The sequence below is a fragment of the Antedon mediterranea genome, chromosome 2, assembly GCF_964355755.1.
Source record: "Antedon mediterranea chromosome 2, ecAntMedi1.1, whole genome shotgun sequence".
Lineage (NCBI taxonomy): Eukaryota > Metazoa > Echinodermata > Crinoidea > Comatulida > Antedonidae > Antedon > Antedon mediterranea.
The window spans coordinates 27,475,017-27,489,685 of NC_092671.1; the positions used below are offsets into that span (position 1 = coordinate 27,475,017).

General features: G+C 32.3%; 1 protein-coding gene across 1 annotated transcript; it reads left to right on the plus strand.

Annotated features, from left to right (window-relative positions):
* The first annotated feature begins 5,106 nt into the window (after positions 1-5,106).
* Positions 5,107-7,070, plus strand: LOC140039387 (uncharacterized). The gene is made up of 3 exons (XM_072084989.1): positions 5,107-5,155; positions 5,710-5,889; positions 6,434-7,070. Exons 1-3 carry the CDS (start codon positions 5,107-5,109, stop codon positions 6,691-6,693), a joined length of 489 nt encoding a protein of 162 aa, XP_071941090.1. The 3' UTR covers positions 6,694-7,070.
* Positions 7,071-14,669: the final 7,599 nt, after the last annotated feature.

The window sequence follows — 14,669 nt, forward strand, 5'->3', positions numbered from 1 at the left end:
AAGTAGAATGGAGCAGGCTAATTACTGAAAACCACTGAAAGCTAACAGAAAATAAACTGAAAACAACCAAAAGCAGCTGAAAACAACCGAAAACCAAACGAAAACAAAATATAAACTAAATAAATACCAAAAAAAACAATGTTTATAATTTTTATTTTAGCAATGTCGCCCTCTATTAATGAGGTATGTTGGTTTATCAGATGTTGTTATTACAGAAAAAACTCGCACTTTATTAATACAAATATTTATTTATGCAAGTTAAATTAATTAGCGGGGTTTTTTTTTCAAATTTATCTTTGTACAGGTCCTGAACTTGTATTATTATATGTATATCTAAACACTTTTCATTGTTAAACTTGGCCTATATAGGCTACTGTAATTGTCTTCTTTATGGGTGTATGGCCTAGGCCTGAAATTGGATACTGTAGATTTTGTTCTTAAATTCATTGATAATAGTTCATTCTTTAATTTTTATACATGTTTTTACAGTCTATGATATTGTTGAAACTTACCGTGATAATAATTTTACCCAAATAATTTGAAGTTAGTAAGTAATTTAAACTTAAATATTGTTTTTTTTAGCTAGCCTAAAAAGTTATACATGTTTCATTCAGTAGGCCTAAGTAGAATGGGAAAAGCTAAGTTACTGAAAAAAACAACAACCTAAAATTACTGAAAGTAATGTAAAAAAATACTAAAAACAACAACAATTTGATTATTATGTGTATATCTAAAGATTTTAAACTTGTCCTATATAGGCTACTGTAATTGTCTTCTTAATGGGTGTATGGCGCGCCTAGGCCTGAAATTATATACTGTAGATTTTGTTCTTAAATTCATTGATAATAGTACATTCTTTAATTTTGATACATGTTTTTACAGTCTATGATATTGTTGAAATTTACCGTAATAATAATTTTATCCAAATATTATTAGGGAAATAAGTAATTTAAACTGAAATATTTTGTAAACTAACCAGGCCTAGGCCTATCTTGTTAATGTTTCCTTCAGCAGGCCAAGTAGAATGGGGTAGGCTAATTACTGAAAACCACTGGAAATTCTTACCTTTAGTAATTCTTACCTTTAGTAAAGTTAAGAGGCAATGAGTTTTTAAACTCGTAAGGAGCCTCTTCTCTCATATGTGTGTGTGTGTGTTTGTCAAGTTTGTTTTTGAATGAGTTTACACTCTTGCTATTGACAACCAATTCGGGCAGCGAGTTCCACTTGTTAATTATTCTTCTATAAAAAAAAATTGTTCCGTTTAGTTGGAAATAACTGAAAGCTAACAGAAAATAAACTGAAAACAACCAAAAGCAAAAGAAAACAAAATAGAAACTAAATAAATACCAAAAAAATAATGTTTATAATTGATTAATGTCGCCATCTATTAATGAGGTATGTTGATTTATCAGATGTTGTTATTACAGAAAAAAACTCGCACTTTATTAATACAAATATTTATTTATGCAAGTTAAATTAATTAGCGGGGTTTTTTTTTTCAAAATTATTATTGTACAGGTCCTGAACTTGTATTATTATATGTATATCTAAACATTTTTCATTGTTAAACTTGGTCTATATATGCTACTATAATTGTATTCTTAATTAATGGGTGTATGTCCTAGGCCTGAAATTGTATACTGTAGATTTTGTTCTTAAATTCATTGATAATAGTACATTTTTTAATTTTGATACATGTTTTTACAGTCTATGATATTGTTGAAATTTACCGTAATAATAATTTTATCCAAATATTATTAAGGAAATAAGTAATTTAAACTGAAATATTTTGTAAACTAACTAGGCCTAGGCCTATCTTGTTAATGTTTCCTTCAGCAGGCCAAGTAGAATGGGGCAGGCTAATTACTGAAAACCACTGAAAGCTAACAGAAAATAAACTGAAAACAACCAAAAGCAGCTGAAAACAATCGAAAACAAAATATAAACTAAATAAATACCAAAAAAAACAATGTTTATAATTTTTATTTTAGCAATGTCGCCCTCTATTAATTAATGAGGTATGTTGATTTATCAGATGTTGTTATTACAGAAAAAACTCGCACTTTATTAATACAAATATTTATTTATGCAAGTTAAATTAATTAGCGGGGTTTTTTTTTCTCAGTACAGGTCCTGAACTTGTATTATTATATGTATATCTAAACACTTTTCATTGTTAAACTTGGCCTATATAGGCTACTGTAATTGTCTTCTTTATGGGTGTATGGCCTAGGCCTGAAATTGGATACTGTAGATTTTGTTCTTAAATTCATTGATAATAGTTCATTCTTTAATTTTTATACATGTTTTTACAGTCTATGATATTGTTGAAACTTACCGTGATAATAATTTTACCCAAATAATTTGAAGTTAGTAAGTAATTTAAACTTAAATATTGTTTTTTTTAGCTAGCCTAAAAAGTTATACATGTTTCATTCAGTAGGCCTAAGTAGAATGGGAAAAGCTAAGTTACTGAAAAAAACAACAACCTAAAATTACTGAAAGTAATGTAAAAAAATACTAAAAACAACAACAATTTGATTATTATGTGTATATCTAAAGATTTTAAACTTGTCCTATATAGGCTACTGTAATTGTCTTCTTAATGGGTGTATGGCGCGCCTAGGCCTGAAATTATAATACTGTAGATTTTGTTCTTAAATTCATTGATAATAGTACATTCTTTAATTTTGATACATGTTTTTACAGTCTATGATATTGTTGAAATTTACCGTAATAATAATTTTATCCAAATATTATTAGGGAAATAAGTAATTTAAACTGAAATATTTTGTAAACTAACCAGGCCTATAGGCCTATCTTGTTAATGTTTCCTTCAGCAGGCCAAGTAGAATGGGGTAGGCTAATTACTGAAAACCACTGGAAATTCTTACCTTTAGTAATTCTTACCTTTAGTAAAGTTAAGAGGCAATTAAATGAGTTTCTAAAGTCGTAAGGAGCCTCTTCTCTCATATGTGTGTATGTGTGTGTGTTTGTCAAGTTTGTTTTTGAATGAGTTTACACTCTTGCTATTGACAACCAATTCGGGCAGCGAGTTCCACTTGTTAATTATTCTTCTATCAAAAAAAATTGTTCCGTTTAGTTGGAAATAACTGAAAGCTAACAGAAAATAAACTGAAAACAACCAAAAGCAAAAGAAAACAAAATAGAAACTAAATAAATACCAAAAAAATAATGTTTATAATTGATTAATGTCGCCGTCTATTAATGACAATGTAAAAGATATTTTAAATAAAACAAATTTTATAGACAAATTTAATCAAGAACCATCTACTAACTGGATAAAGCCATTTAGGAAAATAATAAACAGGTTGATCATAACGAGTGGTTTTCAAAGGCCCAATGCAAAACAACGTTAACAGAATATACTATGTATAAAGGAACTCCAAACCTTGAACAATATTTATTAGATAAAACTAATTTTAAGAGTATTAATTTAAAATTTAAAGCAAGATCAAACTCTCTAGATCTTGAGGGTCGTAGACAATCCTGGTCAAGTCATAACACAGGATTATGTAAGATGTGTAGTACTAACGAAAAAGAAACAGTAAACCATTTTTTATTTAAATGTCCTTCATTAAACTCTGTTAGAAATGATGTATACTTGGATCTTAAGAACAACCTCATAGACAATAATTTAAGTATTTACTGGAATAATTTTAATTGTGGATCTCAAGAATTAAAACCCCACTTTATGCTAGACAATTTATTCACTCAAAATGAAACATTAGGAGAAATCTGGTAGCAAAGAGTATTAATCTCTGATTGAGTGACATCTCAAAACAGGAATGGCGTAACAATGTTTTTTCTAATTCAATGTGTGATAATTATAGATATTTTAGGGATGTTTTAGTATTCGAAAAGTCATTAATTTTACTAAAAGATAATGAAAGGATTGATCTCTGCAGGTTCAGATGTGGGAATCATCGACTTCCGATCTCTAAAAGATACAGTAATGAACACAAAACCAAATGTACTTTATGTAACCAAAACGATACTGGAGACGAATACCACTATTTATTTATTTGCCCCAAATATACATTCAAAAGTATTATATCACCCGCCCAAATAGAACCAAAATGCACCAATTACTTAATACCAGATCCAAAAAAAAAACTATCAAACTTAGCTAAATTTATTCATGAAATGTTGTATTTGTTTTAGTTAGATGTTGCTTTTCGATATATCAATTTTGTATAAGACCAAAACAATTATGTCTGGAAGTGTTTAGTTTGTTATTTTTCAAGATTGAAAGATTGTTCTTTCATACCCTGAAAAGGGTCGTTAAAGAAATAAAGAATCATTGTCATTGTCATTGTCAACGCCATGGCCTATGGCCTACAGAAAGGAGTATGGTCGAACAAATAAAGTATGGCATGAATATAGGCCAAAAATCATGTACTATAATAAAGTATGGCATGAATATAGGCCAAAAATCATGTACTATCGAATCTGTATATAAATTATTAATACTTGCGTTCGCTATTTGTATTTTATTATTAATTTACATGATTACATCTCTATTGTATTTATACAGTATTGTTTGCATTAGATCAATATAAATTTTATTATTAATTTACATGCGAGTCGAATCTTATATTGTAATTTACATCGAATCTTAATATTTCATTATAATTTACGTCTTTGTAGTACAGTATTGCATTATTAATTTACGTTTGCGTGGCAAATGTATTTCATTGGCCATTACATTTCTATCCCGGTTTCTGCCCAGGCGTGGTTGTTTTATAAGTAATATTATGTAAAGTGTTCATGTCATAGTAATATTTGTTTGTAGATTTATCATTTCAACGTAATAACAATTCAAATAAAGTTTCGATGTGTTGGACTGTTTGTGTTTTCAATAAAGCAACGCAAATTACAACAGAAATATTGTCTAAAGTTACATGTATTGTCTCAAAGTTGTGTTTGATGTTGCGCGCATTATCACTCTGCGGTAACATATTCGTCTTCAATGTCTTTGTGTACAGGTCTATTATTGCACAAAAATCACGCACGCCAGTCTTTATGTCCATATAAAGTCAGCAATTTTGTAAAATCCACATTACTTCCAATACTGTTATCAAAATGTACGAATGTATAGACTGCCAGCAACCTGTAAGAGAGAACGAAGAAGGTATGTTATGCAATACCTGTGATCGGTGAACCGGAGTGACGAGAGCAGAGTATTTGCGAGGTGTGAGAGATCGGTAGATTGAGTGGAATTGCAGAGATTGTGACCAACCTGATGATGTCGACATGTATGCTGGTGACCTTGGCTATTTCAATGAGCCGGTTGTACACACGTTGAAAATGAGATTGACATCAACCCATTTCCTGAACCAAATCCGGTTGCCGTTGATGCAGACATAACAGATACGGTTTTATAAGGAACATCTAAACTAAATTAAAATCAAACTGTATATTATATTTGGGTTAATCCAAATCGTTTTAAGTTTTCATGTTTTGTTAGTACAGTATTTACAAACAAACTCACTTAAAAGCTTATTTCCATTGGAATCATTTTATAATCTAAACTAGCTATTGTAAAATAAAACATATTGTTTAAAACCGTTATAGGCCGGCGGCCTGAATGGTTATTAAAGTTGGGTGAATTTCCCAAATGAAATAAAAATAACAATAGCAAAAAATATCCTTTTTGACTGTATCCTATGTTAATTATCTATACAGGACACCTTGGTTGTCTCGGCTACCAATACTGCAAAAAGGTTGATAAACGACGTGCTAATACAACGTGGCGATACGGTTGTCTTCGGACTAGGGCAGTGACTTGCAAAGCAACTGTACTTGAGAAGGATGGAGAATACACTGGAGGATCCATACATGACCACATCTGTGGTATGAGACTAGGTATGTCATTATTATTATTAATTCTATATAACTTAATTAATTTATTCAAATTACGCCACTTCGAAATACAAAAAAACAAAATTCAATCCGTAAAACAAATTTATTTATTTTTATGTCATATTTGACATTCTATAGTATGTAACTTAATTAATTTATTCAAATTATGACACTTAGACATACGAAAAACAAAATTCAATCCGTAAAACAAATTTATTTATTTTTATGTCATATTTGACATTCTATAGTATGTAACTTAATTAATTTATTCAAATTATGACACTTAGACATACGAAAAACAAAATTCAATCCGTAAAACAAATTAATTTATTTTTATGTCATGTTTGACATTCTATAGTATGTAACTTAATTAATTTATTCAAATTATGACACTTAGACATACGAAAAACAACTTATTTTATTTTTATGTCATCTTTGATATTCTATATTTTATTAAATATATATTCTGGTATAGTACGAAAGATAGTAATAATATACGGAAAAAAAAAACCCATTTACTAATCAAATCATATTTCTTTTTTTGTAGGACGTGGGAAAGTGGCGACTGTTCGACGGGATGTCAAGAGAAAAGCTATGGAACGGCCATTTGAGTCTGCTGCAGAGATTGTGGACAGGGTTATGCGAGATGATATTGGTGTGGGACAAGTTGAACTACATCCGACCTTACCAAAGGCAGGCAAACCAGAAAAGAAAACTATCCAGACCTCGACATCCACCAAACCTCAACTTTGTTCTTCACAAACAACATATCGGCGATGGGTTTTTGCGAGACAATGTTGTGATTGATGTGGCCGTCATATATTGCTAGCAACTGACAGAATGGTAATGCTTGATCATTCCAGAGTCTGGTAAGTATACTCATTGTCCTATGTTGTTCCTCCCATCTAATCATTCTTTTTACTCGGGGTACCCGAGTCTAGGACTTACTCATTTTCTCCTCTTCTTCCTCCATCTGGACACTATTGAGTAAAAAGTGCGATTTTTAAAGTACTACTCCTCCCTTATTCGTTGTAGTATTGAGCTGGGATTTGGCATGAACATATTACAGGGACATGTCCTCAAAGCTATAGAGCCGGATTTTTAATTTTTTGTTAATTAATTTGTTTAATTAAGAATCCACAATGTGTGACACACACCACAGCATTATGTAGTTATATGGTTATATGCGGATTCTTGGCGTAGTGGTTATCACGTTTGCTTAACACGCAGAAGGTACCTGGTTCGAGCCCGGACGAAACCTTTTTTTAAACGTTATGGTGGAAAGTACTCTATACGCAATATGATAATTATACACAGTATATCTTATTTTTATTATTTTTTTAAATACTTATTTTGTGTAATCGGTAATTATCACTTTTACACATGTTTATTTTCCTTTGTGCTTATTACCATATTTATTTGTAATTTAAATGGATTAAAAAACTTTCTTTAACCCACATTTTTAGTGTAAGTGGTTTTCGTAGTGTAGTGGTTGTCAAGTCTGCTTAACACGCAGAAGGTCCCGGTTCGAGCCCTGGCGAAACCTCGGGTTTCTTTTACTTTATGGTGAAATAACTGTATACGTCTGTATACAGCTTCTTTCGCTGTACCCCGAGTATTGCACATTCGTGCTTTTTTGTTAATTAATTTGTTTAATTAAGAAGCCACAATGTGTGACACACACCACAGCGTTATGTAGTTATATGCGGCTTCTTGGCGTAGTGGTTATCACGTTTGCTCAATACGCAGAAGGTACCTGGTTCGAGCCCGGGCTAAACTTTTTTTTTTAAACTTTATGGTGAAAAGTACTGTATACGCAATATGATAATTATACACAGTATATCTTATTATTATTTTTTAAAATACTTATTTTGTGTAATCGGTAATTATCACTTTTACACATGTTTATTTTGCTTTGTGCTTATTACCATTTATTTGTAATTTAAATGGATTAAAAAACTTTCTGTAACCCACAATTTTAATGTAAGAGGTTTCGTAGTGTAGTGGTTGTCAAGTCTGCTTAACACGCAGAAGGTCCCGGTTCGAGCCCTGGCGAAACCTATTTTTCTTTAACTTTCTAACTGTATACGTCTGTATACAGCTTCTTTCGCTGTACCCCGAGTATTGCACATTCGTGCTTGTTATTTTTAGATGGTGCATCTAATTTGCAATTTCTTTACACTTTCAGATATATACGTAGAACGCATCCAGATATTATTCCTAAAAAGATTTTAAAAATTACGAATGTTGTAATAATTATGTTTATTCTCTTGTGTTGCTTTTTTTTAAACTATGCTGCACCAAAAAGTAAACGCTGAACTAATGTTATGTTATGCATGTTTTCTTATTTTTCTCTTAGGCTATCTTTAGCAAGGTCCAAGAAGTTGGCCTTCAACGCGCCTACATGCAGGAACCAAATACCAGACTCTAAGTCTGAAAACTGATACCCTTACCGGTTTTGCCATTGGAGCATGTACCTGCTGGAACAAGTTGCAGGCAACTCACCACTCATATTGGCGATGACGACGTACATGCGAAACTATTGGATTAATGGAGATGTGTTTACGCCTATGGATTGGAGTGTGTTTCGGCAGCAAAAAACGACAAATAATGATGTAGAAGGGTATCACCAACGCCTTAACCAAAGAGCAAAGAAATGTAAGAATAACTTCAAACATTCATTTTGTTGTTTTGTGGGTTTATTTGTTGATCTTATGTAATTTTTAATTGTTTTTTTTATTATCTGCAGCTAATCTACACTTCTACTTACTTTGTAAGCTGCTATTGGATGAAGGACAGACAGTTGCGATTCATGCAGATTTCGTCGGCAGGGAGGATAACCTACACAATCAATCACGCCATGCTGCACGCGCAACGGTCCGCCTGAACCTGCTGTGGGACAAGAGGAACACGAACCGCTAGGGCATTATTGTTGGCTGCCAGTCGCGTTATTAGCCGTAATTAATTAGTTATTAGTTAGTTAAACTTATTAGTTTAAATTGTATATGTTTAATTTTTATTTTTTTTAGTTAAATATATAATTTTACCTTGATTTACCTTGATCTTGGAAATCTAAAGCAATGCTTGTGTGTCCCTCCGGTATATTCTATGTTCTATCATATGGGGAAAGGTTTAGTGGGTGGTGTTTCCAAAACTTTTCTAGTCGGTTTTTAAATTGATTAACATTTGCAGCTTCTATTACATCCTGTTCCATGTGTCGATAATAGAGTTTGTTAAAAATTTCTGCTGTATCCTTAAGTGAGTATGAGGTTTACTAATTAAGTGTCCTCTGGTTCTAGATTCAGTGGTTAACCTAAAAAAAATCCTCATTGTTACATTTAGTAAAACCTGATTGAAAATGTTCATCTGGTTTGTAGTAATACTTTATTTGGAAATGTTCTTTTTTCAAACCAATAATTAGTAAGCTAACCCTGACAGTTTCGCTGTCCTGTTCGGACAGCTTCTTCAGAAATAATGACGATCTATCATCAAACAGATTGACCTCTAGAGGGCCTATTCTGTTTAATGACAGGGTCATACGGCAATGTGATATCAACATTTGTAATGCATTTTTATATGATAGAAGGCGGCAAACAATAATTTGTTCCGATCAGAGCCATTTCACCTCTGTTAGAAATCTGCACATCAATCGTAATAGCATATAAATCTTTTTTATGTGCGTATTTTTTAAGACAAGCTTAACGTACGTGCGTGTGGCGTTTGTGGTGCGGATAACTAACTCGTCAAAGTGACGAGTTTCAAGTCTAGTGCTTCTTTCCTTCTGTCATTTTTGTGCGTCGTGTTTCTCTAAAACGTGTAAACATAACATGTCATAACTTTGTCAACATATGTGCATTTACGTGAAGTTGTGCACCTCCTATTTTTAAATGACGTCATAGTTACGCAACGTGACTTGCGCGTGATTTTATGATTTTTTTTATATTGATCATAGATTCAAAACCAAGCGTATTTTTTTTTTTACACTTTGTGAAAATTTAAGTCATATCAAGAGCAAACTTTTTGTAGATAAAAAAGGACATGTTTTACAAGAAGTTACGCGTGCACGCGCATTTAAAATTTTACACGCGCGGTGTGCACGTAGCGCTAAAAACATATTTTAATTATATTTTTCCAGCCTTTTATAGTAAATTTACCACGTCAAATTGTACAATTTGCGCGCGTTTTTATTGAAGAAGTTCAAAAATTCGTCAAAATTATGCCTTTTTTTAAACAGTCATAGATTGTAAACAACGAGGTGAACTTTTTTTTAATTACATACTCTGGAAGTTGATGAGTTGTAGATATCGGATCATGAATCAATATGGCTAACCGGACATTGTGACATCATCGTATGGCCACACGAATGTAAAATATAGGATTTTTGTCTCTTTCGTTATTGCTCATCATATTCAATGGAACGCATCACGCCTATCTGTATTCCTTTTTCTCCGAGATAATATTGTCTTGGTCAATCAACTATCTTACGCATGAGTTAAAAATATTTTAATTTTTATTACGTCAATAGGGCTAAAAATTTTAATTAACAGGGTCATTAATTTCATCTTTACAGTAAATTTTAATCTGTTATAGCTCGTAAGAATAAAATGTGATAATCACGATTAAAACGTTTTCAGGAAGCTATGGGATTGTAGATACGAAATCATGTGAACTTTTCCCCAATCAGATGTTGTGACGTCATCATATGGCCAGTTAAATAAACAAAGTCGTATTTTCATCTCATAGTTCATTACATTTAAAAGAGCACGCATCAATATTTCACGTATTCAAATTTCTTCTAAACGTTAATATGTTGTTGCTGAGATAATTACCGAAATTACTACCTTCGCGTTTCATTTTGAAACCGTCAACATGTTAAAATTGGAATAAAATACGGGTCCCGTTATTTCACCTATTTTACACTGTTTGTGACATGTATACAGATTATACTATGTATACTATATGACACAAAATATACAGCATTCAGCACTAACAACACATCATATTCTTCAGTTCAGGTTATAATGCCAATATTTTTCTGTGTGCAAAATTTAAATTGGAACTTGGCAAAAATTTAATTTATATCATGCGCAAACTTTCTATGGATTAAAAATGGCATGTTTTAAAGAAAGTTACGCGCACACGTGCGTTTGAAATTTCAATATGCAAAATATCAATTTCTAATCAACTTTCTACGCGTTTCATGTCATTTTGAGCATTTCAAAAATTCCCACGCGTGGAAGTAGATGAGTTGTAGATATCAAATCATGCATGAATATGGCTAACCGGACATTGTGACGTCATTGTATGGCCACTTGAATATAAAATATAGGATTTTTGTATCTTTCGTCATAGCTCATCACATTAAATAGAGCACATCTCCACTTATCCGTATTCCATTTTCTCCCATTTTTTTGTATTGTCTAAGTTAATCAATTATCTTTCGCATGATTCACCATTTTTAAAATTGTGATGACGTCATCATGTTCAAAAGCGTCAATAACTTTGGTCACTTATTTTCACCTATTCTGCACTGTATGTAGTACGTATACTGTATATAGTATATACTGTATATACTTAGACGTGACACAAAATAGAGAGCACACTAACGTTTTTTCAATGGCATAATCGTTTTTCTGTGCGCAATATTCTAACGTATGACGTGCACTTGGTGTTTGCGCTGTGGATAACCTAACTCGTCCGTAGTGACGAGTTCAAATCTAGTTTAGAATTGAGTCGCAGTTAGTATACATGAACGTAATGTTATTTATTCTTGTGGTACTTGAAACATTTAAACTTAAATTTTTCTGTAGTTTTAAATTTCTTCTACTCGGCTCTGTCAGTGGTCCGAAAACTATGATGAACTATTTTATAGTTTCTAATTACGAAGTTTTTTTCTAAGTGCCTTATACTTCTCTCTCTCAGTTTTTGTTCGATCCTTGGATATTTGTACAGATTCTGGCTTTATATTTCTCAGTTTTTTTAAGACTTCATAAGGGTGCAGGTCAACTCGGCCCTAAACCGTCTCGGCCAAAGTCAAGTTGGCCCCAAGTCAAGTCGGCCTCAAGTTAAGTCGGCCTCACGTCAACTCGGCCTCTAAAAAGTAAGGAACGCAAAAAGTGCTAATATAGTAGTTCATTTATTACAATGGCAGGATATAGTATGGTTATGGCTACATAATAGACGAAATAAAACCGAAATTTCAATGTAAATTGTTTAAATGTTTGTTAGATCTATTTTTTGATACAAAGATGTTCCCAGAAAGAATCAAAATATTCTTAGAAGGCCTATTATTATTATATAGATATTATTAGATTAATACAGTAAAATAAAAATGTTTTTTTGTGTATATATTCTCTCTCAAATTATTAGCAATATGTTACGGTCAAAGTGAATAACTATAATATGTGACAGGGAATAATATCGCCAGTGTAGCATAGCAAAAAGCTATACAAAGCAACCTTATTGCTACACATTTCGCCAGTGTAGCATAGCAAAAAGCTATACAAAGCAACCTTATTGCTACACATTTCGCCAGTGTAGCATAGCAAAAAGCTATACAAAGCAACCTTATTGCTACACATTTCTAAAATTGTGTAGCAAAAAAGACAATACAAAACTATGTATATCGACTAAAAAAACAGTTTGATTAGCAATAATTGCTAAACAAAATTTTAAAATGAAAATTTTCCCTGCTGTGACAATAAAATGGTATATTATAGTTACAAATTCTTTCACACATTTATTTTTTTTTGGGGTACAATGACGATGTCAATCAAACTACCGAAGAGATTATGGAAACAAATTCGAAATGTTCTGTCATGTTAAAGTTCTATTGTAATTGTGCGCTATTCAAATTGTTTTTATTACTTTTGTGATTTGATTATAATAGAGAATTCAATGAATACATTTTATGTATGGGAAATTAATCTAAAACACACTGAAGAAATCATCATGGAAAAAATGGTGTATTTTTATTTTGTCAAGCATAAAAACTAATCTAAAACACACTGAAGAAATCATCATGAAATAATGGCGTAATTTTATTTTGTCAAGCAAAAACTAAAACATCTTGTTTGAGTCCTAAACAACGGAATTCCTAAACAACATACTATTGCCTTAGCATTCTCATCTGTTTTTTTAACACCCACCGCGCCCTGTATTGTTCAATAAAATTGATCACCTAAAGGAGCATTCCCACAGTACCTGTTCCGTTTCGCGGAACGGAAGACGGTGCCGTTTTTTTTCAACGTGACGCGCGCCCGCTCGCCGTTCCGTTGTAAACATTCACACCTGTTCCGTTTTGTGACGTATTCCGTGACAATGGGCAAACGTTAAAATGTCAGCCGTTTCTGGATGGTCATCGGATGATAGTGAGGAAGAAATTATTCTTTCCGCTATAATTTTAGCAAAAAGAAGGAAAAGAAATGGGTAAACGAGGTCTGTTCCGAAAGAAAGAAATTTGGTCAATTTGAAACATTGGTAAAACGTAACTGGCGACCAATGAAGACGAATTCTTCAATTATTTTAGAATGACGCTTTACCAATACGGTCATCTTGTCAGTTTATTTAAAGATGATATTACAAAACGGGACACAAGATTCCCGATGATAGTAACAACACACACCATGACAAATTCCATGAATCTGTAATTTAATACATTAAAATCACAATCACATCCCCTCGCGATCAGAGGTCTCTCCAATTCCCGCCACATTTTTTAACTTCATGACCCTTGACATAATAAACTACGAAACGGGTTATGATTGGTTAAAGTAGACCGTGTTTCGTTTCCGTTCCGTTTCTATCAAGTTATGAGCGATCTGTCAGTTCCGTTGTTTTTCACCGGCCGTTCATTTTTCACGGAACAGATTTGGTGTAAACGCTGCTATTGTTTTAACGCTTTTTGATTTTCTAACAAAACGGTGCCGTTCTCCGTTCCGTGAAACAAAACAGGTGTGAATGCCCCTTTAGTCATGAGAATATACAGTAGCCAAATAACACTTATATACAAACGTCAGTCATCATGTGATACTTTGTTTGGAATAACAATACCTTAAAATTAAGAGAAATAACAACATGGACTGTCATGGAAGCAAATTTCTCTCTTCCCATGGTGTACCGTATTAATTATGATTAATTATGAAGTAGAAACGAAATGAAAATAAAAATGTCATACAAAAAAACGGTAAGGCCTATTTGTAAATAATGCACATTCATGTCTGGGTGTGTGTGCATGTAACCTATACCCATAATGCTTATACAATTTGTATTCTTGCCTTTTGATTTGTTATGATTTTAATGTTATTTTATTCTTTTTATATTGATGTATATATACAGTTGTAGACCGAAGTATATTGTTTAAATATTATTCATAAAAATGTCTTTGACAGTTATTTCTGTATACTAAATGTGAAGAAATATTTATTTTTTTCAAACAATATAAATAACTACTACCTATCAATTAAACGAAAAATGATCAGGCCCAGTATGTTATAATTTATATTGAATTTTCCATTTATTTTGTCTATTATGTAGGCCCTAGTCCTAACCGTACTGTGATGTTTATCTTGCCATTATAATATTAACTACTATATTAGCACTTTTTGAGTTCCAAAGTTTTTAGAGGCCGAGTTGACGGATTAGATTTTGGCCGAGTTGACGTGAGGCCGAGTTGACTTGAGGCCGAGTTGACGTGGGGCCGACTTGACTTGGGGCCGACTTGACTTGGGGCCGACTTGACTTTGGTCGAGACGGTTTAGGACAGAGTTGGATCGAATTCCTTC

Bases quoted from the DNA above. Each gene is read 5' to 3' on its own strand.
- LOC140039387 (XM_072084989.1), top strand. From the start codon at position 5,107: ATGTACGAATGTATAGACTGCCAGCAACCTGTAAGAGAGAACGAAGAA. The intron at 5,156-5,709 runs GTATGTTATGCA...TTATCTATACAG, and splicing joins TGTAAGAGAGAACGAAGAAG to GACACCTTGGTTGTCTCGGC. The intron at 5,890-6,433 runs GTATGTCATTAT...CTTTTTTTGTAG, and splicing joins CATCTGTGGTATGAGACTAG to GACGTGGGAAAGTGGCGACT.